Source organism: Macaca nemestrina, chromosome 16, assembly GCF_043159975.1.
Source record: "Macaca nemestrina isolate mMacNem1 chromosome 16, mMacNem.hap1, whole genome shotgun sequence".
NCBI classification, from domain to species: Eukaryota; Metazoa; Chordata; class Mammalia; order Primates; family Cercopithecidae; genus Macaca; species Macaca nemestrina.
In genome coordinates this window covers 87126155-87152788 of record NC_092140.1, presented here as the reverse complement: position 1 = coordinate 87152788, position 26634 = coordinate 87126155, and the positions used below count along the sequence as shown (strand labels likewise).

At 41.2% G+C, this 26634-nt stretch overlaps 1 protein-coding gene across 3 annotated transcripts in view; it reads right to left on the bottom strand.

Annotated features, from left to right (window-relative positions):
• Positions 1-19041, bottom strand: part of LHFPL6 (LHFPL tetraspan subfamily member 6) — a 265542-nt gene extending 246501 nt beyond the window's left edge. Inside the window, exons 1-2 of one of the 3 annotated variants that reach the window (XM_011758423.2) lie at positions 18731-19041; positions 16670-17228 (exon numbers count right to left, since the gene is read on the bottom strand). In XM_011758423.2, coding sequence (XP_011756725.1) covers positions 16670-17054 — 385 coding nt within the window. In that variant the 5' untranslated portion in view covers positions 17055-17228; positions 18731-19041. Of the gene's footprint in view, positions 1-16669; positions 17229-18198; positions 18223-18730 lie in introns of those variants that run through there. The other 2 variants (XM_011758424.2, XM_011758426.3) reach the window with 2 other exon arrangements.
• Between the last annotated feature and the right edge of the window lie 7593 nt (positions 19042-26634).

Here is a 26634-nt window from a genome sequence, read left to right as displayed (position 1 = left end):
TCGATTTTTATTGCAATCTATTCCAGACCAAAAACAAACCAAAAAAATAGTGCTATTCCTATAAAGTACAAACTTCTCCATCATCCTGGTCCACCGGCATAGTAACTGTTAAGCAGCTGGCACTATCTGAGGGGAGGCTTACAATTAATGATTAAAGTAGACACAGTTAGGAGCTTGCCTTTCAACCAGTAGAGTCAAATGTAAAAGAAAATGTCAAGATTCAAAAGCCATGTGTTTTGAAGAGTAAATGAAGTAGTATTTACTCACATGAAGGTTTTCAAAACACTATTTTTATAAATCTATGTATTTTACCCTGATCTTTCTCATGAGATCTATGCCCAGTGTTTCCAACTCTCCACTTCGCCTTCCACCTTAAAGTTCCTACAGAACTTGAACCGAAAGCTGTCCAGAACTCAACTCATCCCCTTGCTTCCTAAATCATGCCTCCTGTAGACATATCAGTCTCCAAAAGCAGCGGCCTTATTCTAGGAGGCACACGGACTTGAAAATAGAGAGCTGCTACTGATGCATAATCTCACATGACAATCAGTTGCCAAGTCACATCGACTGCATTTCTCATCCCATCTCACATCTCGCTCTTTCTGTCTTACATGTCCCAGAGTCCAGGGTCTCATTCTGCAGATCACTAAGAAAAGGGTGACAAGACCCAACCGTGTGAACTGCAGTCCAGTGAGAATTGTATCAAGCTAGGGGATTTGGAGGGAAAGGTCATTAAGGAAATCAATGCAGAGCCAATGCTATAAAGCAGGATAGGGGAGAGGATGGAAATTTAATGATCATGTGGCTGCCACAGCTAACCCCAACCAATGGGAAGGCATTTCACAATGCAAGAATTTAATCAGTAGCAAAATATTCAAGAGATCTGAATGTACCCCCTGCTTGGCACTTTTGGCAGAGTGTGGTTTTAATGGCAACGCTGAAGATTGAGGAGAAAGGATTCAGGGGCTGCAACTGAGTTTGCCTAAGGCAGACAGATGACCTTTTTCCATAGCTTACCCAATATGCATATCTTACGGGATCTTGAGGATATCAAACAAACAGCAATCATCTTAGCAGCTGCATCATTTGTCTGTACAATTCCACACACCAGATTTTGAGCCTCCTGAAGACAGACATTGTCATATTTAAGTCATTATTCAACACAAGGCCTAGCATCTGCCATTCTGCAAAGTAGAAACTGGATCAATAGCTTCAAAATTGAACTGGGTTAAAAGTATATATACAACAGCTTTTCAAGGAGGTCATATTATATTAAGTCTCAGGCAGAGAGCAAATTATTATTGCATTCTCTGCCAGGCACTTTGGTAGGCTCTGGAAATAGTGTGGTGATTAAAACAGACCTCTGACCTAGGGGAGTTACAATCAGAGAAGAAAGACATTATATACCTAATGGCAAAAATTAAGTTATCACAAGCATAAAATATTTTATGAAGAAAATGTACAGGATGCCAAATTCTTTTTTTTTTTTTTTTTTTTTTTTAAGACAGGGTCCTGCTCTGTCACCCAGACTACAGTGCAGTGGCACAATTTCAGCTCATTGCAACCTCTGCCTCCCAGGCTCAACTGATCCTCCCACCTCAGCTCCCTGAGTAGCTGGGACCGCAGGCACATGCCACCACACCTGGATAATTTTTATGTATTTTTTGAAGAAGCAGGGTTTTGTCATATTGCCTAGGCTGGTCTTGAACTCCTGGGCTCAAGCAATTCACTGGTCTCAGCCTTCCAAAATGCTAGGATTAAAGGTGTGAGCTATCACATATGGCTGGGTGCAAAATTCTAACAGTTGTATCTCCTAATCAAATACCTAGACACCAGAGTTAACTTACACATTCAAACAATACGTAGAGAAATTCCATAATGACATTTTCTCTTTCCAAATTACAATAATGGTTACCTCTGCCTCACAAGGACTAGTGTAAGTGAAAGAATCCAGGTGTCTTCCAGCCAACAAACCCTCAAGTTAACTCTCCCATGGTTTGCCTAAACGAACAAACTTCTCATGCAAGCAAGTATAGGGATAAACAGCACCTCCTGGTTCATACCTCTTTACCTCTTCATTGGCTTTTGCTCTCATAAATATCCTGAACCAATCCTCAACGCAAGTCCTTCTGGCCACTGCCTCCCTCTCCAGCTTCATCTGACCCATCCTTCCTCATGTCCTCTGGTCTAGTGTGCCTGCAAGGCAACTTGCTCCCTCACACCCAAGCGTCTTGTCTTGTCCCTGCTGTTCCCTCCCTGAGAGGCTCCCTCCCCTCCTCCTCCATGTCAGGCCTCAACTCAAGCCTGACTTCCTCAGGAATGTCTTCCTTGGCATCCATCTAGGTCATACCTGCCTGTGACATATCTTCTCTTTCTAACGTTTATTATGTCTGCAATTATACTTTCATTTTGGGGAGAATTTGATTAATTTTGGTCTCTCTTACTAGATTTAGATTCTTAGTAGGCAAGAACCAGACTTTTCTGAGCAGCATTCTATCTCCAGGGCCTAGAGCAGAGCCTGATACACAGTAAGCACCTAAAATACATTTGTTGAATAAGTGAATAAAAACAAAGAACCAATGGCCGGGCATGGTGGCTCACACCTGGAATCTCAGCACTTTGGGAGGCCGAGGCAGGCATTTCACCTGAGGTTGGGAGTTCGAGACCAGCCCTGACGAACATGGAGAAACCCTGTCTCTACTAAAAGTACAAAAATTAGCCCGGCATGGTAGCACATGCCTGTAATCCCAGCTACTCGGGAGGCTGAGGCAGGAGAATCACTTGAACCCGGGAGGCAGAGGTTGTGGTGAGCCAAGATCGCGTCATTGCACTCCAGCCTGGGCAACAACAGTGAAACTCCATCTCAAAATATATATATATATACACACACACACACACACACACACACATATATACATATATATACACACACACATATATATGTATATACATGTGTGTGTATGTGTGTGTGTATATATATACACATTAATTTTTTTCTTTGTTTTTATATCTAGTGTGTACCAGGGTAACTTCCTTTAAGACTAGAGTTAACATTCTTCTTTAGAGTAATGTTATGGTAAGTAATTCTTACGTAGACCTGACTATAGAGTCTATAAAGGAACAGCCTTAATGTCTAGGATTATAATTTTCCCTTTAGATTGGGTAATGCAAACCCAAGTAAGAAAGGCAAGACAACAACAAAAACAACATTCCAACATACACTAAACTGCAGACAATAATGACTCCATTGTAGTTCCCTTCTAGACATGAAGAGAACGTGGAAAATCTCATACTTCTACCCAAAACAACTGTGCACTCACCGCCAGGAAGAGGAAATAATACAAGGAGCTTGGATTGTTATGGGGAGCCAAGTTTTGCCAAGAGTGAGAAGTCTCTGGTGACTCTGGCCATGTACCTAGGTTCCCACTTTCCAGCCACACACATGTTGAAATGACACAGTCCTGTAAGGAGTCCCCTGCTTTATGTGTGTGCCCAACTGCACCCCACACCACCCCAATACACCCACATGGAAGGTGCATTAGTGGATCACTGAGAGGGCAAACAGGATAATCTCATCATAAGATGGCATTAGGGGTATATGCTTTTAATACAGCTTCTGGAGCTTGAGGGAATATACAGAAACATCTAGGAAATCCATGCCTCATACATAGTGAGTCTTCCTAAGGAGCACAATATCAAATGAGGATTACGTTTTATCACAGAATCATAACATTTTCCAGCTTACAGGCACATTGCTTTTCCCAAAAATGTAATATGGCAAATATATGAGAACTATAAATTACACTAGATTGACAAGAGTACATTTTGTGTGTCATGGCCTTCAATGCAATTGGCTCTTGGGACATACCATGAGTATTAACTCATAGACAACAATCAAGGGATAGATAGTTTATTTGCTATACTTTAATATATAGCTGTAACACAACTAACATAAGCTGTGAAAGCAAATCTATTAGGTCTCCAGACTTAAAAGATCAATTTACTACAGGTAACTGACAGCAATTTTCAATGGTAAACAGGTTGATAAATAACATTCATTTATTTCTTTATAAGTAAAATATAGGTATAATTTAAAATGTCAAATTGTTGATTGAGCTGTTTCTGTACCTCACTTCCATTTCTGTCTGTAAATGCTCCCTGCCCACCTGTTTGCCCAATGGGACTCTCCGAGCCTCCTTTGGTTCTGAGGGCTGCCTGATTGGAGAATCATTCTTTGCTCAAATAAGCTATTAAATTCCATTTGTCAAAAGTTTTTCTTTTCATAGTATTATGTATCATGTGTTATGAGACATCCTTCTTGGGCAAAAAGGAAGCCACTAACAGCTATTGCAGGATGCTTAACCTAATAAAAGTTAGGACATTTTAACTTTAGCTATGATTAAAATCTACTAGATTTTTCTCAAAAAAATATATGGGGCACTCTCACCCCATACCTTGTAGTAAATCTGTTTCCATTCCCTGAACTCCCATCAGATCTCTAGACTAATAAAATAACACTAGATCCATTAAAACATGGAGGGAAAAAAGAAAATGTCAAATTGTTTATGAAAATGAGATGTATAAAATCACTCTTACATCCAATTATTTTGTGTGTGTGTGTGTACATATATACTGCTCCTCGCTGCTATATATAATATCTATATATATCATAGTATTTCCTGCATTTTTAGGAAGAAAAAAAGAATGTCTTTTTGTGTGAAGCAGTGGAGTTCAGAGACACTGTCAGCTGCTTTAATTGTCATCAATATGCCCCTTTTAAGCCCCCAGCTGTGCTGGACAGTTAGTAACATATGCTTACATGCAGACTAATGTGCAAATGATTCTGAAGTCAGAGATATGCACACTGTAAAGCTGTATAAGTCACATCTACATACCGTGGTAACAACAATATTTACTACTTTAAAAAATAACCCACTGAAAGCCAAAACAGTTTTAATTTATTGTATTTTCTTTCCCCCTTTTTGTTAACTTTTGAGGAACTAGAAAGAAAAAAGAAAATGCTGGCTACTTATATAAACAGAGATATAAAATTACTGAGATATTCATTCATTCATCTATTCATCTAAAAATATGCATTGTGACAGCAGAGCTTGACTCTACTTCAGAAATTTCAAAATCCTTTTCTCTCTATTCCCACAGCTTCACTGAGATTCTCACCATTGCTGGCCGACATTGCTATAACAGGCCTGTAACTGCCTTTCCTGTTTTTAATGTTCCCCAAACCAATCTCTGCTCCTCACTGCTACTAGATATATAGTTCCTAAGTCAGTTGCACCCATAGCCTCTCAAAAGCTTCAATTTAGTTAAATACAGAATCCTCAACTTGGGGCCAGGCACGGTGGCTCACGCCTGTAATCCTAGCACTTTGGGAGGCCGAGGCAGGTGGATCACCTGAGGCCAGGAGTTCAAGACCAGCCTGGCCAGCATAGCGAAACCCTGTCTCTTCCAAAAATACAAAAATTAGCCAGGCGTGGTGGCGTGCACCTGTAATCCCAGCTACTCAGGAGGCTGCATCAGGAGAATTGCTTGAACCCAGGTGGCAGAGGTTGCAGTGAGCCGAGATCGTACCACCTCACTCCAGCCTGGGCAACAAGAGCGAAACTCTGTCTCAAAAAAAAAAAAAAAAAAAAAAAGAATCCTCAGCTTGGAACATAAATAGGGGCCTTCATAACTTGACTGCATCTGTCCTGTCCACGTTAGTCCCTGTCACATCACTCTCACCCCATACCTTGTCGTAAATCCATTACCATTCCCTGAACTCCCATCAGATCTCTTTACAATTCCTTGGCTTTAAGGATTTGATGTTCCCCTGTCTGAAGGTTGAGGAGGCTGTCTGCTCACCAGACCCAGGTCAACTAGCGCCTCTGCTACGACACCTTCCCAGACACAATGTCACTCCTGCCCTGCACACCCGCAGCATTTTGTTCATACTCCAGTGGATCCTGGACATTCCTAGATTAAACATCTGTGATTTTGATCTAGTCACCAAAAATCCTAAAAGGTCATAGCAGGACACAATCCTCCACACTGCCTTGGCGACAGTATGAATTTGAATTATGTATTGCGTTTCACCCAGGGTCCAGCCAGGGAAGCCGAAATCATCCTAGATATTTCAAACACAGAGAATGTTGTACAAGAAATTGGTTCTACAGATGATGGAAGAGCTAAAAGGCCAAACAGGAGCTAAAGAGGCAACCCAGAAAGTAGCATCAACAGAAAACTATTGCTGTCCATTAGATAGGAGTGATATTGACATAAGATGGCACTACTAGTGATGTGAGGACTGGGCTGCCTGACCAGGGGAGGATCATGTCGTGATTTTCTGATGAGAGCTGGGACCAGGAAGGGCAGGGCTTTCTAGGAGGAGAGAACCATGCCCACAAAACTGTGCAAGGAAAAGCAAGAGAAGGAGAAATACCCTGGATTCTTCCAGTCTCCTTTTGTCTTCCAAAAGTGCCTCCCACTGGCCGGATGTCCAGGTGCCAGATGCTAAGGCTTCCAGGAAACGTGGTCCTTGTGATTTACAACCAAGCAGGGAAAGGGCGCGATGGAAAATGAGTGGCACACAGTGTGTGAGGCTGCTGAGCCCCTCACGTGGCTGCAGAGTGAGCCTCACCAGTTGATCACTGTCTGAGCAAAACACAGCAGTGCGTGTGTTACATATCATGAGTCCTTGTATTGTAATTATACCTCGCACGTTGGTTTCCTCTATAAGACCGTGAGCTCAGCAACAGCAGGAACCCAATTTTTATCCCAACACATAGCACATTATTTGACATACAGTGGGTGCTCGATAAGTAAATGCCCTTAACCACCAGTCCCCAGGATTTACAACATTCTTTAACTTGGTATTTCCCAAAGTTTATTCTGTTGACCATTAATTCAAAGAGACGTTAATGCATATTACAAGTAAATAGGACCCTGCCATTCCCAAAGAAGTTTGTGAAACAAAGGGTTAAATAAACTTAAGCTGATTTGTTTATTGCAGAATTATTCGGAGTCTTTAAAATGTGCTTGAAGAGAGAACTGTAGTATGATACAGCATTGTTTCAACATACATGACAACTAAACACTTTTTCCAAAGAGCTAACATTATGCAGGAACCTCAGTTCTAAGGGGATATTGCTTAAATATCTTCACATTGGTGGCATTACTTCCTTTTATCTTTGAAATATTCCCATGAGGTACAGAAGAATAAGGTCACACCTTGAAGATACAAGTGTCACTAATAAATAATTAAAGCTAAAGAACACATCAAGTATTAATTGGATATGTAAGGTGTCATTTACTATTCTAGTCACTGCAGGGCTAGAATAAAAATATAAGTCATAGTTCCTACCCTATTTGAAGAGATAAGAAAAACAGAGAACCATAAAATGAAACTTTTTTTATCTGACAATATTTTTATACATGCTTTAGTACATCAAGATACCTACCTGGTGCTGTTTGATTATTAAAACTCTGAGACCCATGGAGGGGAATTATTTACTGAAGTGATAAGCAGGTCAGCTCTGGAGCTTACGATTTCAATTTCATGAATTATAAGAGCAAATCACTAACTGGAATGACATCTACCAGATAAATTGTTTTTTTGTTTGTTTGTTTGTTTGTTTTTTTGAGATAGAGTCTTACTCTGTTGACCAGGCTGGAGTGCAGTAGCCCCATCTCGGCTCACTGCAACCTCTGCCTCCCGGGTTCAAGCGATTCTTCTGCCTCAGCCTCCTGAGTGGCCGAGATTACAGGCGTGTGCCACCACACCTGGCTAATTTTTGTATTTTTAGTAAAGATGGGGTTTCACCACGTTGCTCAGGCTGGTCTCGAACTCCTGACCTCATGATCTGCCCACCTCAGCCTCCCAAAGTGCTGGGATTCATTACAGATGTAAGTCACCATGCCCAGCCCAGATTTTGCTAGATTGCCGATAATAACAATATTAATGACAAGAACTGGGCAAGGCTGGTCTCGAACTCCTGACCTCATGATCTGCCCACCTCGGCCTCCCAAAGTGCTGGGATTCATTACAGATGTAAGTCATCATGCCCAGCCCAGATTTTGCTAGATCGCCAATAATAACAATATTAATGACAAGAACTGGACAATGTTGTATCCAACCCCATGAGCCTCTAAAAATGACCATTTAAAAATCTCTGAGAAAGTCATGGACTTTTTTTTATTATGATATAGCTAAAACTTCCACTTGTTTCTATATTTTATTGATCCAGATCGATAAAGTAGGACATTATCCTTCATTTTTAAAGAGAGACACAAAGCCTCTGGTTTTGTTATCTAAGAAATATGTCCTTTGGAATTAATATTATCATTTACCTTCATAAAGGATTATTACAAAGGCTTCCAACAATGGGTGTCTACACCAGAAAATTTAGCCAGCACGTGATCATCTGTTAAATAATTTTTAAAAGACAGTATGCTTGCTTTGGTCAGATATTTTGGCATTCTCCCCAAATGGCCTCTCTATTACATATTACATTATTAATATTAACCTGTAATGTAATTTTTGAATATTGGCAAAAAGTGGCTATATTGTAAGTATTTCTGTCATACCAGAAGCACAAACTGAGGGCCAAAGAGACAATAAGAATATTCCCTTATGTTGAGACTTATTCACGGTGAACAAAAATTCTGAATTCTAAATATAATATAAAATAGAAGTTTAATCAGCACTTTTAATATTGTGGTGATAGTATTCACAGCCTAGTCAGTAACTAATGGGATAACTTTGGTTTTCATGCTCTAAAATTCAGTGTTCTCATCTGTTAAAAAAAAATTAATCACCTGCTTCACTGAGGTGAAATGAAAACTGAATATGTTCCACAGCTCAAAGGTCCCTTCAGGGTGCAGGACCCAAATAAATTAGGTAAATATTGAATCCTATATTCCCGCCCATTTTATCGGGGAGATTGGCAATATGCATCAACACACCAAAAGCTCCGTGAAGTTCTGCTGCTATGAACCTATTAACTTTCCAAAACCAAGGGCTTCTCAAATCTACTTGTCCCTAAAACTGTTTTACTTTTTCCTGATAGCACCTATTGGTACACCCAGGAATTAATGTTCCTCAGAACTCACTTAAGGCTGATACTTCAAGGGAGCAACAAGATCAATTCTTGTGACATCTAAGAATAAAAGTTTTGAGTTTGTTGCTTTTATTCTTTCTGATTATAACCAACACCCACACAGTAAGACACCCTTGCCAACCTGGAGAGTTCAAATACAGAGTGTATAACAGTGATGACTTTGTGTGGAGTGAAAATTGTATGCATCTCATCATACTTACATAGAATGATGTAAGTATCATTGATATGTAAGTATATGATACATAGAATGATGTAAAGATCTCTTGAGTGTGGTTTTTGAGTTCTTTCTATGGAAATGGTTATGAATTTACATTCCTCAGTTGGTTTCCTTTGTGACTAACAATTTGTTTTCACAAGATAGGTCAACAATTTGCATTTCACTCTGTTAGTGAGGCTAACTGATCCACACTGACCATGGCCTCAGGGGTGTCTGGCTATGGCTGTGTTTGCTGGTGGAAATTAAGGGAAGTAACTTAAAAATCAAACAACACTCTTAGAAAGACTCTACTCTGCCTAAAGTAAATGGAGAACTGAACCATGTCAAAAATAAATAATTCTAGCAAAAAAGTGTTGCATAGCTGCTAATAAGTCCAAGTATAATGGAAAACTCTATATCCCACTATTTTAAGACTTACTATGATTATTATTTTTACTTCAAAAATACAAAGTTAAAAAGTAAAACACAGTAACGCAAAACAGGGAAAAGCTGATAAATTTGGCAAAAAAGAAATTAGATCTGAGCCCACTCTAACAGAACATGTAGCAGCAACATCACATTGTTGCAGGATGAAGGAGGAAAAATACAGCATTGGGAATGATGGTGGGGTTTGCACTTTGTACCTGGAGTCATGCATCAAAATACAGTCCTCATCTAAGTATAGCATGGAAAACATTTCATTCTTTTTTATGAGTGTATATACAAGGCTAACCATCACCTAAGGTCAGCAAGCAATATAAAAGCAAAACCAACAATAAACGCATCTGTTCCTACACCAATTCTTATGTTCTGCAGCTCAAATCACATCACCCCCAAAATGACCACTAAAGAGGTAATGATGATTCATTCTAAGCTTAACAGTGGTGTAAGTCTACATCCCAATACTAGTACAATATGGAGTTTTAGGCAAATAAAAGTGGTTTGTGTTTCTCCAAATATGGTTTGTGGACCATCTGTGTCTAAAACACCTGGGGAGTTTGTTCAAAGTGCTCCCTGGGCCCCACCCAGACCTTCCCAGCAGTCTCTCTGGGGTTAGGCCTTGAACTCTTTACATAGAATAATCTCTCTGGTGAGTTTTAAGCCTACTAGAAAGCTAAAAGAATATTGTATTGAGGCTGGGTGCATTGGCTGACGCCTGTCATTCCAGCACTTTGGGAGACTGAGGCGGGCAGATCACCTAAAGTCAGGAGTTCAAGACCAGCCTGGCCAACAAGATGAAACCCTGTCTCTACTAAAAATACAAAAATTAACCAGGCATGGTGGCAGGCACCTATAATCCCAGCTACTCGGGAGGCCAAGGCAGGAGAATCGCTTGAACCCAGGAGAGCAGAGGTTGCGGTGAGCCAAGATCACGCCATTGCACTCCAGCCTGGACGACAAGAGCAAAACTCCGTCTCAAACAACAACAACAACAAAAAGAATACTGCATTGAATCCTGATATGGAGAACTTAGAAACCTCATAGGAAAGCATCAAAACAATAAAAATCTTTCTCATGTTAAGGCTTAGAAAACAAGTTTTTTTAGAAAAAAAAAAAATCGTAAAAAACGAAACTGGTGACCATGACAATTTGGAAACATAATTTAAAAACATCATTAGATACAAACATTAAAATTTTGTGTTCTCTATATTATAAAAGATTTATTAATTCCTCAACATCCTTGCTTTTAACAAATCCTGAGCTTAGAGTACATGCTCTCTGTGGTGCTCACTGTCAGCTGCCTGCAGTGTATCTTCCTTTCTTTCCTTTTATTTTTATTTATTTATTTATTTTTTTTTTTGAGACAGAGTCTTGCTCTGACACCCAGGCTGCAGTGGCGAAATCTTGGCTAACTGCAACCTCGGCCTCCTGGGTTCAAGCGATTTTTATGCCTCAAACCTCCAGATTAGCTGGAACTACAGGCACGTGCCCCCACATCTCACTAATTTTCATATTTTTAGTGGCGCCAGGGTTTCGTCATGTTGGGCAGGCTGGTCTCCAGCTCCTGGCCTCAGGTGATCCGCCTGCCTTGGCCTCCCAAAGTGCCGGGATTATAGGCGTGAGCCACTGCACCTGGTGTGCATCTCCCTTTCACTCTTTCCTGGCTGGCAAAGCCCCACTCCCACTGTTTCACCATGTAGGCCTCCATCTCAAGCTTGCTCCTTTATATTATCAGTGTTCGTGGTTGTGACGAAAGGCATGGTCTGTGGCCCTAGAAAAGTATGACCACTGAGCAAGAGTTTATCATCTTCTTCCTCAAAGATGCTGAAGACCAGGAGATCTTTTCATTGGTTAAAGCTGATTTAAGTGCCATTCTACCTTGCTGGAGAAATTCAGAAGCACTGGCTCCTAGGGTACCCTTCTGGCCTAATCATTCTATATTTCCAAGATGTACACGACTATACAGACTTGGCCAAGGGCTGTCCAGGACCATCCCTATGGTCTATAGTATGGTATTCATATCTTTCAATTAACAATTTCTTACTGAAAATCCACTGCATGCAAACTTCGGAAATTGTATGAAGGTCTCATTTTGAATTCTTCATATATAAAATCTTGTGTCTGGTATAAGAAAATGATAAATAAAAGGAAATGCTATGTATAATACATATATTGTAACATATATATGTATGTATGTATATATATAACATGTATTAAGAGAGAATTCCATACAATTTGTTGTGACAAGAACTAAGAGAAATGGAACAAGAATGTGCTAAATCAGTACCAAACTACAGAGGTAGACCCCCTTTGTAGTTCAATTTTAGAGAGGTTTATAGCAGATTATGACACAACGACACTTTAACTCAGTTCTGAAAGTAAGCCATCTACCAGAAATCTCATTTTCTTAAATAGGAAATGGTTAACTTAGAACCTGGTTTTCAAGGTGTGGTGTCTGAACCAGCAGCAGCAGCATCACCTGAGAACGTGTTAGACACGCAAACTATCAGGTACCCCACCAAATCTACTGATTTAGAAATTCTGCAATCTGTGTTTTAAAAGGTCCCGCAGGTGATTCTGATGCATACTAGAGTTTAAAATCTGCTGGCTTAAAACTCAAGACAATTCACCTGGACCTTCTATCATAGGTTAGAGTGAGCCAAATAAAACAAGAGTAGTTATTATCGTAATCTATAAGGCATCATTAAAAAAAAAAGTCCTCTGCCTGCTTCCCCAAGTGGCCTAAGAAGTCCCTACATTTCTTTAAATTAGAGCAACTGTTTTCAGTTAAGACACGGTCACAGAAAGCCACTATGCCAAATAATATGCCAACACTCATTATTTAGCTTATTACTCAGCTGTCACGTGGCAGAGAGTTTGGCTATTAAAAAAAAGCATAACATAGCATGTCAAGCAAGGGAAGGAGAGTCCCAAGCAATCTCGCTCAAGCCATGAAAGACAGGCCCAGGTGGAACTCTACAGTACGGAGACTCTGAAAAGGTAATGATACTTTCAGAACACAGAGCAAGGGATGCTCAAAGAAATATTCTGATATCATCACCGCCTTCAGTGGCACTTAACTATCAATTAGTTGAGATGATCTCCTCCGGCTTCTTAGAACAAAACAGTGTCTAAGCTGGAAAGGTAATGGTTTGCTGCTGGTTAGCACTCCACACGCATTTCATATGTATATACGACTAACGATCAAACTAAACGTGGAATAATATAAATCTGGGACTCTCTTTGGTACTTCCTCATTACTGCACCAGCAGTTTCTTAAGATGAAATGTACACATTCAGATTCTGACATTTGCAAGCACCACCTGACAGAACTTATAAATACACTTAATATGTCTTTACAATGTTCTTACGTGTATCATTTACAGGGCATGTAAATCTTACTAATAGGTGCACCAAAAAGTCTGATATTAATTTTTTTAAATTCTGTTAAAGTCCCTAATGACTAAAACAGTATTTGAAAGCACAAAATTTTATATTCACCAATCAAAAACATTAAAGCCTCTATTTTCTCCTAGCATCCTTACCACACTATATACATGGTAACATTTTTATTTTATGTTGTATTTCCCACAGCCTTTCTACATGCCTTTTAAAAACTCAGTTGAGGGTAACTCAACCCACACTGGTTCTTTAAAGTTAGGACATAAACATACCTTATAATATGAAATGGAGATGGTGGCAATTCAAGTTTCTGTACAGATTACCACAGGAAAAGTGATAGTCATTGACTCCTTGAGGTATTCCTACTATAGATAAAAAAATATCCAGGTATGGCAGCCCCATTTTACATTGCTCTATCAGTTGACAGCTGACATTTTAACCTCTAACCAACCATAGCAAGAATATTCAGAATTAAGTTTGACATTTTGTCCTTTAACTTGTTCCAAAGCACTGCAGGGGTTTTACTGCCTGATGTTAGACCATATGTGCAAACTCTAGACACAGCAGGCGGGGTTAAGCAGGATGCCTCTGTATTTTGCCATTCTCCTGCTTCCTGTTGGTTTTGGAGCAGCCTAACTTTAGCTAAACATAACCCTCCCGGGCATATCATTTTTAGCAGGAGAATCTGCCTCATAGCAAAGTTCCCTGTATGTTGATTACATTTCTGAAACATGGCAGTCTATGAGATTGATAGAACTCACTGGTTTGGCGTCCTGCCGAGTCTTTATGAAACCCAACTCATCGTAGGAAAAATTGATTAAAATAAAATTACTTATTGCATAAGTTTTCGTGAACAAAAACCCAAACTATTATGAAAAACCTACCTAGGGAATTCTTTTCGAAGTTTTTTTTTTTTTTTTTTTGTCATCTAGTCTCCCATTAAGTAACAGTAATAAACAGGGATTCTTTAAAACCTTTTCCATGTTTCAAGTTATTTTTTAATTCTAAATTTACTGTTATCTTTGGCAATGGGTATGTTTACTTGTACCCTTGAGAGGTGAGATTCTGTAAAACCCTCTTAGATTTTACATCCAGAATTATTTTTGCCTGTATAAGAAATACTTTCGAGAAATGAGAATATACCAGCTTCTACTAACACATTTTGTTGTTGTTGTTGTTTTGTTGTTGTTGTTGTTTTGAGACAGAGTCTCACTCTGTCACCCAGGCTGGAGTGCAGTGGCACGATCTTGGCTTACTGCAAGCTCCGCCTCCCAGGTTCACACCATTCTCCTGCCTCAGCCTCCCAAATAGCTGGGACTACAGGCACCTGCCACCACACCCAGCTAATTTTTTTGTATTTTTAGTAGAGACGGGGTTTCACCATGTTAGCCAGGATGGTCTCGATCTCCTGACCTCATGTTCTGCCCATCTCAGCCTCCCAAAGTGCTGGGATTACAGGCGTGAGCCACCGCGCCAGGCCAGCTGCTACTAACAAATTATACTCTTAGCTTAATGTCAGTAACTCCCACCAAGCCAAAGTTCATGAAAAGTACACACAAAGAAAAAAACATGGTTCTTTAAAAATATATATAATTTCCCCAATTGTCTGTCCCCTTTGGTATTCTGTAAAGTAGAACACTTAGCTCTATATAATTCAAAAAAAATCTATACATAGCTTAGAGAGGGAACCATAAATCTCATGGGTCTCAGATTCACTTCCTGTTGCCTTCCTTCATTACATGTTTAAAGATAATCAATAAAAACTGATTTCTCTTTGTAAGCATTTTCCTGTTCTGCCAGAAATAATAGCAGGCCCTGCCCTAAAATGAAGGAAAAATGGAAAGTAATATTTACCATAAGAGGAGAAATGAAACTGCCTAAGCGTTTTTCCTGAGCCAAGTGAAACACAAACAGCAGACCAAGTTTATTCTTACAGAAAAAAATTTTAAATACTCCTGGCATTAATTCTATTCTTAATAGAATTAAATTTGAAATACTTAATTTTAAATACTCTTGGCATTAATTCTATTCTTAAAATCTATTCTTAAAATTGGTAAGTTTTCAAACTCTGAATTTACATTTCCACTTTCCACGGCAACTTCTTCAGGTTTCCTAATAGTTTTAACAACATGCCTGTGTAAATATATATATCACATGCAAGACTTTTGTCAGTGTTAAACATTGAAGATGTAAAGAGAGGACAGGTAGGTAGGTCCCCCATACTGCCTCCAGGGAGGGACTAAGATGCAAAACCAATGGGAAAAAAAAACAAATGAGAACAAAGTTACATTAGTAAGGAAAGAATGGACAGTTCTATCTCCCTTCAAAACAAAACTTTCTATCTCATTTCAAAACACAAAACTTTGCCATTTGCATTTGCAGCACAAGAATTAAACATTATTTAAAATGTTACTTGAAAGTTTTATATTAAATAATCTGAAATAATCCATTGGGGTTCTCTAATACGGGGAGACTATCTCACAACTATTCATTTTTAATTTGTTTTTCTTCTTCGGGATTCTTCACAAAAGACTGTAAGAGAACACCAAATGGCAGAGTAACAGACCTTTACTTTGTAATGAAGTTCCAAATACATTGTATAAGTTTTCCAGGCTTCCTTTTTCCCTTCACTCTGCACTATCTATGGAGGTTGTCATATTTCACCAGGGCTGACTGTAAATCAGACAAGTTCAGCCAGTCAGGTTGAAGAATGGAGGTGAAAAGCACAGTGGAAAATACATAAAGTACAATTAAAACCATATGACCAGAGATATTGAAGCAATACTTGCTGGAGGAAATCCAAGTAAAAATCAAACCTCTTCTGGCGTTAGTGAAACTATCCAGTCCGTCTGGGACAAGCACACATCGTTTGCTAAATATCCCTTTTCTTTTTTTCCACAGCAAGAGCACCCAGGAAAGTCAAGACCTAACAAGGTAATTAAGTGGATCGCTATCTCTGTAGAATAGTTAAGTTCATAGTTGTTATATAAAACTGATCTCTCATTTAAAATAGTTAACATTTATTTAGAAATAGAGTTTAAGATTGGGCAAGAGTAAATTTTGCATCCACCAAAGTGTATTAGAGGTTCATGATAACAATGTTGGATCAAAAACCTTTTCCACTTTTCTGTGAAATCTTTACCTCTAAAGACCTGAGGATTCCATGAAGACAAAGATAATCTAACTGCCTATTGTTTAACATAAAGAACAAGAAGATATAAAATCCAAACTGTCTCCCCTACTACACTGCAAACAACCTAGATGTCACTGTTTCACATAGGTGGCACTTAGCAGGCCACTGATGTATACATACAGAAATGAAGAACTCTTGAAGCTGTAAAGCAATTCTGACAATAATCTTGACTTTGGCAACTTACCATCAAAGCCATTCCAAATCTAGTTCTCTTGTGCATTCCAGGTGTCATTTATAATAATCTCAGTAGACAACTGAAACATAATTTTTAATACTGCTTTGGGATTCCAGTAAACAACTCAAGCTCAGCAAGTCACTTACCCCCAAGAAACTGAATTCCTCCAGCCACTCTTCCCACTGTCCTGGAGATGAGGTCGGAAACACAGCAACCCATGAGGGCAGTGAGTGCCACCAGGAGGAGGAGGCCACAACCCAGGCCGGTCACTATGGTGCAGATCCTCCATTCGGCGCTGGGGATGCCTTGGAAGGAAGCATAGCGCCCACATTCCTCCACCATCACCATCATCTGCCGACTCTCATCATGCACAGGATATGAGCACCTCCGGAAGGTACCGAAGGACACAGGCTTGCCCAGCTGTGATCCCCAGAGCCAGTAAGGCATAAAGAACCCCACGCAGGAGGTGGCAGCACAAAGAAAAGAGAGCAAAGCCCAGATTACTCCAGTACAAGTCAGGCTGGATGCCATCTTTCACCAGATAGGGCAATGAGGACCCCAAGTAAGTGTCCAGGGACTGCAGGAGCGAATGAAGACGTGAAATCACCAGGGACCCACAGATAATCCACAGTTCTGTAATGCAGAATGGATCTTCAATCTTACTGGGCATCAGCTTTCCATCCTCTGTACTAAGGATGATGGTCCCTGGTAAAACAACAGGAAACATTAAAAATGAAAGGCATTAAAAGAAGTGACAACACTGTTTCAGCTAGTCTACAATTTTCAATTAATAAACATTCAGACTTGCCTCAACCCTCTAAAAGTGGGAAGAACTAATTCTCTCTATGAGCTTCTCCATAACTTGATTTTTGTCAAACCAGCTCAAAGCTTTTTCATGTCTTTATCTCCTATAAATGTTTCCAAATTAACTCTGACAGCTATTTACTTAAAGAAACGCCTGATTTGTATTTGACAGGCCAATGAATTCATTCTATATATTATATCCTCACATTAAAAGTAATGTAGCATTTTCACTGGCAATAAACAATGAAAATAAAGTGAACCATGCCATGGTTTCCTTTTTTTGGCTTGCAAGTTCATGCTCACGTTGCAACTTTGTTGCAACTTTTCTGTGTCCCTTTAAGGGTGCATTAACTCTCTGCATGAGCCAAACAAACTGATTAGGATAATTTTTCACAATTGCAGAGTACCATAAATTTAACAAGCATTATGGTCTGCGGAGGCACACACAGTACAGAACTATTACCAGACACTCTTTGTACTCATTCAGCAGCATTTGAGATTTCTTTAGTCTTAACATCTTCTAGTGCAAAAGAATGCCTGTGTATGACTTATTTTGGGTCTGCAGTTCTGATTCATTGGTTCCAACAGTTTTATTGGAATCATTTCTCCCACTGAATGATTGTCTAATCTGAACAGCAATCCATACTCCCCAGTATTCTACATCAAACCCCAGTCATCCAAATGGTTCCAGGGACATTTACTTCCACCCCAGCCTTTCAAAAAGAGTTCCTTAACCATTTCTCCCACTTTCTATAAAGAAACGAATACAGAAGCACACAGCCCCTCCACCCTAGAGTTCCACCCCCAGGACTCCTAACTCTAGCTTTCAGGGTCCACAGCAAATTCCCCCCTTTCTTCGCCTCGCCCCTACCCGTTTTTTCTCTAACCACCGCCCATTTTCAGTTCTGGATGTCACTCAAAAGGGAGGTCCGGCTACTACTTTTTTTTTCTAATCTTGTCAACTGCAGTCAGTGGCTGAAGTTGATCTATCTGGGCCACGAGGCTGGGGAAGACCAGCAGGGGGTGGCGTGGGGACAGGGGGGGGCCCATCTCCAACTGCGGTGAGGCGCCCTCGCCAAGACAAGCCCATATTTAGCCCCCTGCCATTGCCTCACCGAGCCACTTCACCCAAGGAGACACACAATGATCCCTCCATTCTAAAAGGGGGCAAGAGGCATTTTCTAGCCGGCTCTGGGTGAAGGGAGGGGATAAGGATGGGCAGGCAGCACCCCCCGGAGGCAGACGCCAAGAGCGGACGCGGCTGGCAGGGAGAGCCGACGGATCCGCCGAGCTCAGGAAGTCCGGAACCCGGGAGCAGCCCAACTCCGGCTCCGGGGCAGAGAGGGAGCCCGGGAGAAGGCAGCGGAGCCCACGCCCACGGGGCAGCCAAGCGCTTCACTTACATGGCTGGAGGGCGGCGGCTCCCTTCCCTCCCGCGTCCCGGGCGCACACACAACTTGCTGTCTTTCTCGGGCGGGAACATCCACGGAAAACCAGACCGTCCTGCCCTTCTTTGCCTCTGTCCCTAACGGCCGCAGAGCCCCGGGGCCCAACCTGAAGAGCAGGAGTCGGCAGGAGGCGGAGGGTCTCCAGAAGCGGCCTGGCACCAGCGGAGACCCCCACTCCCGGCGAGTCCGCGGCGGCGGTTCTGGCGGAGCGCCGTGGCCGCGCGCGGGCGCCGGGGATAGCACGCAGAGGAGTGGATCTCCCTTTGGCAGGCGAGGCACGCACCGCCTCCTCCCCTCCGCTGCCCGGCCCTCCTCTCTCCAGTCCCCTCCCCTCGCGCCCCGGGAACTCCGCGCAGACAGACCCAGGACGCACCGGGGACGTTCCTGGAGCGCCGGGAGGGGAGTGGGGGGCGCCCCGCTATCCGCGCGGGTCGAGGCCCACCCCCGGAGGCAGCTTTCGCGGCTCCTCCCCTAGCCCCGAGCCCCCTCGCGCCCCCTCTCCCGGCGTCTCATTCAAAGCTGAGAGTGGGGAAGGCAGACAGACCGAGAAGTATGGGAGAAAGTTGCTTGTCTTCCTGGGTGACCCCGAGGGGCCACGGAAGATGACACACTTTGCCTGTTGGCTTTTCTGGGTTTACTGTTCGGGTTTATGCTTGTTTTCCTGCCGCCGTTAGAAGCCGTAGACGGGAAAGAGGGCCTTACAGAGTGGGTAAAGTGGCCCCTTTGAGATTTGAGGAGGCTTTTGAGAAGTGGTCACTTTGGAAGGCGTTGAACGAGGCGGTTGTGGACGTGGGAATTAAAGCACAGCAGAGAGCCCAAGGCTCCTGTATGGCATGGGGGCATCTGCCTTTCCAGAGGAGCCAGGGCAGACCTCTAACGAGCCTCTCCCAAGCGATACTCTATTTCAAAGGTCTCTCTCTCTCTCTCTCTCTCTCTCTCTCTCTCTCTCTCTCTCTCTCTCTCTCTCGCTGTTTCTCTTTCTCTCTCTCCCTCCTTCCCTTTCTCTTCACTTCCTCCCTCCCTTCTGCTCCATCTTGCCTCCTGATCAATTTTGCAGTTTATTCCATCATTTGATTTCTTTTCTGCGAAACAACTGATTTTTAGTTCCCCTCTGGACTTAAGGACTTTTTCCACTTGTCATTAGCACTAACCCCTTTAGAAGTTGAGAGCTAGATTCAGTAGATGACTGTGGGAGTCTCTACTGAAGACAGTATTTTAAGAAGTGTGCCATCTGGGAACAGCAGTTTTTGAAGTAGACAGTTTCCCAGATATAGTTTTTGTGAGGTGCCTTTTTAGAGGAGTTGAAAATAATAAATTGGCAGGTATATATTTCATAGCCGATTTTCAGACTGCACCATTTTAATTAGCCATGATGGTGTACATTTTTCCCACAACGACAGCTGAAGATATGTGTTCTTTTATTATTATTTTGAAAGATCTTAAGTGATTGGTTCCAAGCCTTTTAAGGTCACAGGTCTTTTAAAAAATATGATGAAACTGATAAGCCTTTCAGAAAAAAAAAAAATGCACATACGTATAAAGTTTTACCACAGTGATTCTGAAGAAGGAAAGGGATGTTTGGCAAGGTCTGAAGATAATTTTGATTATCATAACCCATGACTGGGGAGTATCACTGGCATCCAGTGGGTGAAGACCCGAGATCCCGCGAAATACAGTGCACACGACAGTCCCCAAAATTACCTGGGCCAAAAAGTCAATGATTTGAAGGAAATATTAGGTGGTTTCCCATTCCCTTAAAGTCCATTCATGAATCCCATATTCAGAATCCCCAATTTGAGTGTTTTTGTTTTTGTTGTTGTTGTTGTTTAGTTTAAGTTGTTTTAACTCTTACAAATCACCTGTTACTGGACTGAGTGACAGTGTAAGAATGATTGCTCTGACTTCCATTTAGGTACCACACCCTTAGTTATTACACAGAGCCTTCATACCTATATAATGTGATGATGAAAGATATGATCATAAAAGACAAAATAATAATAGTGAGAATCAGAGTCACCTCCATACAACCTGCTGGGGAAATTGCTGTCAAACACTTTCTCAAGCTTTAAGCACTTGAGCTGGCTGGAGAGAGATTAGTGATAATCATGGTTACTACAGATGGACTCCTTGCTGCGTGTTAGTACATTAAGGTCTCTTAATAGATTACTTATCTGGTCCTCAAAAAAGAAAAGAAAAATTATGAAGAAGGAACAATTATTATTTTACAGCAAGGATAAGAAGTAATTTGCCCAAGAATTTACAGCTAAAAAATGACTTTTAAAAAAATCTCATTATTTGCACTCTATTAAGCAGAGTAAATGCTATCACAGAGATTCTGCCTAAAATGAAAAAAAAAATTATAGAAGAGGCCAAATTTTTAAAAATCTGTCAGGATGCAGTATCAATTATTCGTGAAAGTATAATACTGGGACTCAAATTTCTAACTTAAATAAGTGAATTTAGACAAATGGTGATCTTTCCAAGTCTAAGTTATCTCATTGTTAAAAAGAGATTGGAATAGATTATTTTAATTTTTTTTAAGCTCACGACTTCCGGCATCATGGTTATACGGGTACTCTCATCTTTGAGAAGGAATTTAGAGATCATCTAATCTTGTTCAAGTATGTAATTTTACAGCTGACAAAACAGAGGCTCAAAATTCTTCCAGTGTCTTACCCAAAGCTGAGGCTAGAATCCACATATCTTGATTTCTCTTTCTAATTATCTTACTAAACTATAAAACCTTCTGAATTACTCCTTACGTTCTTCCATGCACACTTTGTAAGCAAAATGCATTATAATTTATGTAAGCCCCTTTGCATTAAATTTGTACCTTCAAAGGACCATTAAATTACTTCACAGCCCTAAGTTCCCACATAGTAGATGCCACTTATAACACCTATTCCAGGTTTAGGTTTCCAGTATGTTTGGATCGTAGTCTCATTGAGTCACAAGATGAGATCATGAATGCGACAGTCTGTGGAAAGCTATAAAGTGTTTATGACAACACTCTTGGTTGGCCACCCAATATTAATTCACAATCCCCTCTCCCTTCTCACCAGATACTCTTCTAGCCTCCCTTAAAGCAAATAATGGTCACTTGATCCTGCTCTAGCCAATGAGTTCGCTAAGGAGGCCTCTGGGGAAGATTGTATTCTCTGATAAAATAAGGAGACGTGAGAGAATAGTTCTCTCACCATCATGACTGTCTTCGGGCACATTCTTGAAGGATGAGGTGTTTGGAGCTCTAGCAGCCTTCCTGTAACCAGGTGGGGGTCACGGAGACATAATCCCAGTGATCTAACATTGTAGAGTTTCTCACCTCCATTTGAATTCTTTAAAAATTATAGATTTTTAATATGGTTTAAATCACTATGAGTTGAATTTTCTCCTTTTAGTAGCTAAAAGCATTCCTAATTGATAAAGCATGGTATAGATAAGACATTTTCAATGAGAGGAAATATACATCAGTGAACATTGTATCTCAGTGCTTGGCAATGTAGACAGATACTCCATAATCAAACAGTAATTGTGGGATTTAATGAACAAATCAATATCATTGTGATTACTATCCTTGTTCTAATGCAGCCTACAGAGAGTGGGTATTTAGTTTTTAAACAAATGGTATGCTATGTGAAATTAGGGAAGGAGCATAATAATGAAATACAGAGAACATAATGAAATCAATCACTTCTGACCACCGGAGAGAGATTAGAAAGGGATTTAGTCTGTCCACAATTGTTGCAAACACTACAGTTTGGCTGATATCATTTCCAACTCACTTCTTTTACATTGTTATCTCCTACAGAAGCAGTGAAAGCTAAAATCTCCATGTCCTAGCCTCCCTTGAAATTTGAGGGGCGATGTGTGGTGTTATGATATGTATTAATTTTTGTCTACAGTTCCTAGCTCCCAACACCCATAGCCCTTGTTACAGTATTTTGTTACAGTGTTGGGCATATTAGGCCTCAGGAGCAGACCTCAAGAAACAGAACCTCTCTCACCTGCTTCTGCTCTCCTTTCACCTGCCCCAAGGCAGGGCTCTAATCTTTCCCCCTCCTTTCTGACTGTGGGTCTTAGGACCCTCACCTGAGAGGGACCTACCCCATATCCTGGGAAAAGGAGTGATGACATCCTGAAGCTTTCATTAAAAACCAAAGAGGGCAGGCTTAGCGCGGTGGCTCACACCTGTAATCCCAGCACTTTGAGAGGCCGAGGCGGGCGGATCACCAGAGGTCGGGAGTTTGAGATCAAGCATTTCATTCCAGCCTGGGCAACAAGAGCGAAACTCTGTCTCAAAAAAAAAAAAAAAAAAAACTCAAGAGGGCTGACATGGTGGCTCACACCTGTCATCTCAGCACTCTGGGAGACCGAGGTGGGCGGATCACCTGTGGTCAGGAGTTCAAGACCAGGCTGGCCAACATGGTGAAACCCCCTCTCCACTAAAAATACAAAACTTAGCTGAGCATGGTAGTGCATGCCTGTAGTCCCAGCTACTCAGGAGGCTAAGGCAGGAGAATCGCTTGAGCCCAAGAGGCAGAGGTTGCAGTGAGCTGAATCGTACCACTGCACTGCAGTCGGGGCTACAGAGCCAGACTCCATCTCAAAAACAAAACAAAACAAAACCCAGAGGACTGGACGTTCCTGGAGGATGGTGTGCCCCAGGAAGGCATGGAAGCTTCACACCCTTTTCCCCATACCTCGCCCTGTGCATCTCTTCGTCTGTTTCCTTTATAATATCCTTTTATAATAAGCTGGTAAACATAAATGTTTCCCTGAGTCCTGTGAGCTGCTCCAGGAAATTAATTGAACCCAAAGAAGGGGTCCTGTGAACCCCAACTTGAAGCCAGTTGGTCAGAAGTTCTGAAGACTGATGTGAGGGGACAGGGGCAGTCTTGGGGACCGAGGCCTCAATCTTTGGGATCTGATGCCATCTCCGGGTAGATGTTGTCAGAACTGAACTGGAGGACACCCATCTTGTGTCTGCTGCAGAGCTGATTGCTTGTTTGTTGGTGGGAAATATCCCCATACCTGGGGATCACAGAAGTCTTCTGTGTTGATTGTTATTGTGTTGGTGTGAAAGCAGAGGAAAAACCTGGTTAGAGATTCCAGAAACATCATGTGACAGTTCTGGCCATTGAAGGGTGCTGGTACCATCTCCTCCACCTCTTCCTTCTTCCAGCCCGGAGAATGGATGTGATAGCACCTCTCAGCATGGCATTCATTGTGCAGCCCTGAAGCGACAGGCTTGAGGAGGAAAGCCAGCACACGAGCCATGATGGAACGAAGTGGTGAAAAGAGTCCGCTTCTTCCCTATCTGCACTAGGCTGCTTGGACTTCACTTGGGGTAAGATCAAGAGCCCTTACCTGGTTAAGTCACTGTTATTACCTGCTACACTATTCGTACCAACTCTTCCGTGACACTCAAGAGGCCAGCACCACCACAAAGACACAGAGTGTGAGGACATGAAACAACCAGGAAAGAACGTTACAGTGTCGAGAGAGAATTTATTCTCAAGCAAACAGTGGCTATGGAGGCATTCATTGTCCAAAGTGTGTATTGCAGAAGATGGACCTTCCTTAAAGTGTGGCAATAGAAACAGGAACAGCTATGAAAATGTTTTATAAAATGTTTATTCTTAAAGTTTCAACTTTGAGCAATTCAGAGAGACAGAAATCCTCAGCATTATAAAATAGCCTGATACAAAACGGTTCCCCTTAAATACAAACCAGCAAGAGAGAGATGCAGGCAGGTGGGAGGTCCAAATGAGAATCAGTAGCTAACAAGAGAGGCCTTAAGTAGGGGCAGGGAGGAGTGATTTTTTTCCTTAACTTCTCCTGAATGTGGAGCTCATCATTTCTTTTTTGATGAAAAAATACATGATTTGTTCCTCAACACATGCTGTGAGATATCCCAAGAAATGCTCCACCAGCCGAAAAACCTGCAGTCACAGTTTTCAGTACAGAGGCAGCGAACAAGGTTTAAAAACACATAGTTGGGGATCATAGTAAGTTCCTCCATTCTGCTATTTCCTTCCTCCCTTCATTTCTTTTTTTTTTTTTTTTTTTTTTTTCCAGACAGAGTCTCGCTCTGTCACCCAGGCTAGAGTGCAGTGGGGCGATCTCAGCTCACTACAAGCTCCACCTCCCAGGTTCAAGCCATTCTCCTGCCTCAGCCTCCCAAGTAGCTGGGACTACAGGCGCCCGCCACCATGCCCAGCTAATTTTTCATATTTTCAGTAGAGACGGGGTTTTACCGTGTTAGCCAGGATGGTTTCGATCTCCTGACCTCATGATCCTCCCGCCTCCGCCTCCCAAAGTGCTGGAATTACAATTCCCTTCATTTCTAAATTGCCCTTTTACCTTCACAAATCCCTTCTTAAGACTAATTTAAAGGGGTATTGCTATGATATTTTACTGCATTGAGTCCATTATATACATGGGGAAAAAATCTCAGGGGACAAGTAATCTCTCAGATTTCCTGGACTCCATATCCAGTAGTCTATGAGTGAGACAGTGTATTGCTTTTAGAATGCTAACTCTCCTATTTGTATGCATGTATTTACCATAGCTATCTCAATATCCTATTAAATCGGAGTTGCCCATTTCATTTTTGATGAACTTTCTTTCGTGTATTCGATAGACTCAAGACACCCCCACCCCATAGAAATTGCATTTGTCTAGTTACATGCAATTTCTAAACATAGTGATTTGTATGACTGAATTCCTCCGGAGCTCTCATGGAAATGAGGTAGATACCGTCTGTGACCTGCTCCCATGTTGCTGTCTGCATTATTCATTTAAAGTTTGCACATTACTTTGGGCTATGAAGTGCCATATAGTTTCTATGTATTATTCTTTTATGAATTAAAGTAGCATACAAATATTAAATTAATAACTTATTTATAAGAAAAAAAATGAAGCATTAAATCAGATTTAACACAGCAAGTACTTCACATTAAACCATCAAAATTGAATATGTCCGTAATACATAATATATATACTTTTGCTACGTGACCCAGTTTGCATTTTAAAGCAGTACATAATTATGTTTAATACTGAATCAGGGTCGTGCTTCTGCTGCTTTTAAGTTATTTTTTTCTTCCAGGGTCAAAAATCATCTCTGTTTTTTCCAACATTGTGACTATGCTTTTTGGTTTGTGTTTTTATTTTCCCATAATATGTAGACAGCTGAATATTATGGGTACTATAGAAAGAGATTAAAAAATTATGCATAATATTTGCCACCAATCAGTCTTAACTTCTAAGAAAATTCACAAAGATTTATTTCTACAGTATTTTAAAATCTTAAATCTCTCCAGCACCAAAATAAGATGCATTGCAAGGACCAAATGAATATACTTTTCTACATTTTAACGTAATAAAATGATCCATACAGTAGAAAATCAAAATTGAAAACACTTAATTGGTATTATAATACTAAGAGGGACTTAGCAAGTTCCTCTTATATGTAATTTTCCTGAAGTAAATAATTTCATATTGTAGCCATGATAAAATGGTAGAGGGAAAAAGGCCTCTTCCCCAGGTCTCTGGTTTTCCTCAGAAAGAATTTTCCCTCAGTGCACCTCTGCTCTCTCCCCTCCTCTGAGCGCCTGGGGTGATTAAAGAAGCCACAGGAAACATCCCATGTGTGCCTGGTTTGCTCTGATCTTCTCTTGTGAGCAAATCTCCCACATGGGGCAGGAGGGCCTGTGTGCTACCCAGAAGGCCTTCTTTGTTCACAGTGCTGAGACGGGGACAGGTGGACAAATCTGCTGAGCTCTGGGGTTCAGTTAGCAAACCTGTTTGTCACTCACTAAGCTATAGACTCCAAGTTAGCCATTTTCAGGAAGAAACTT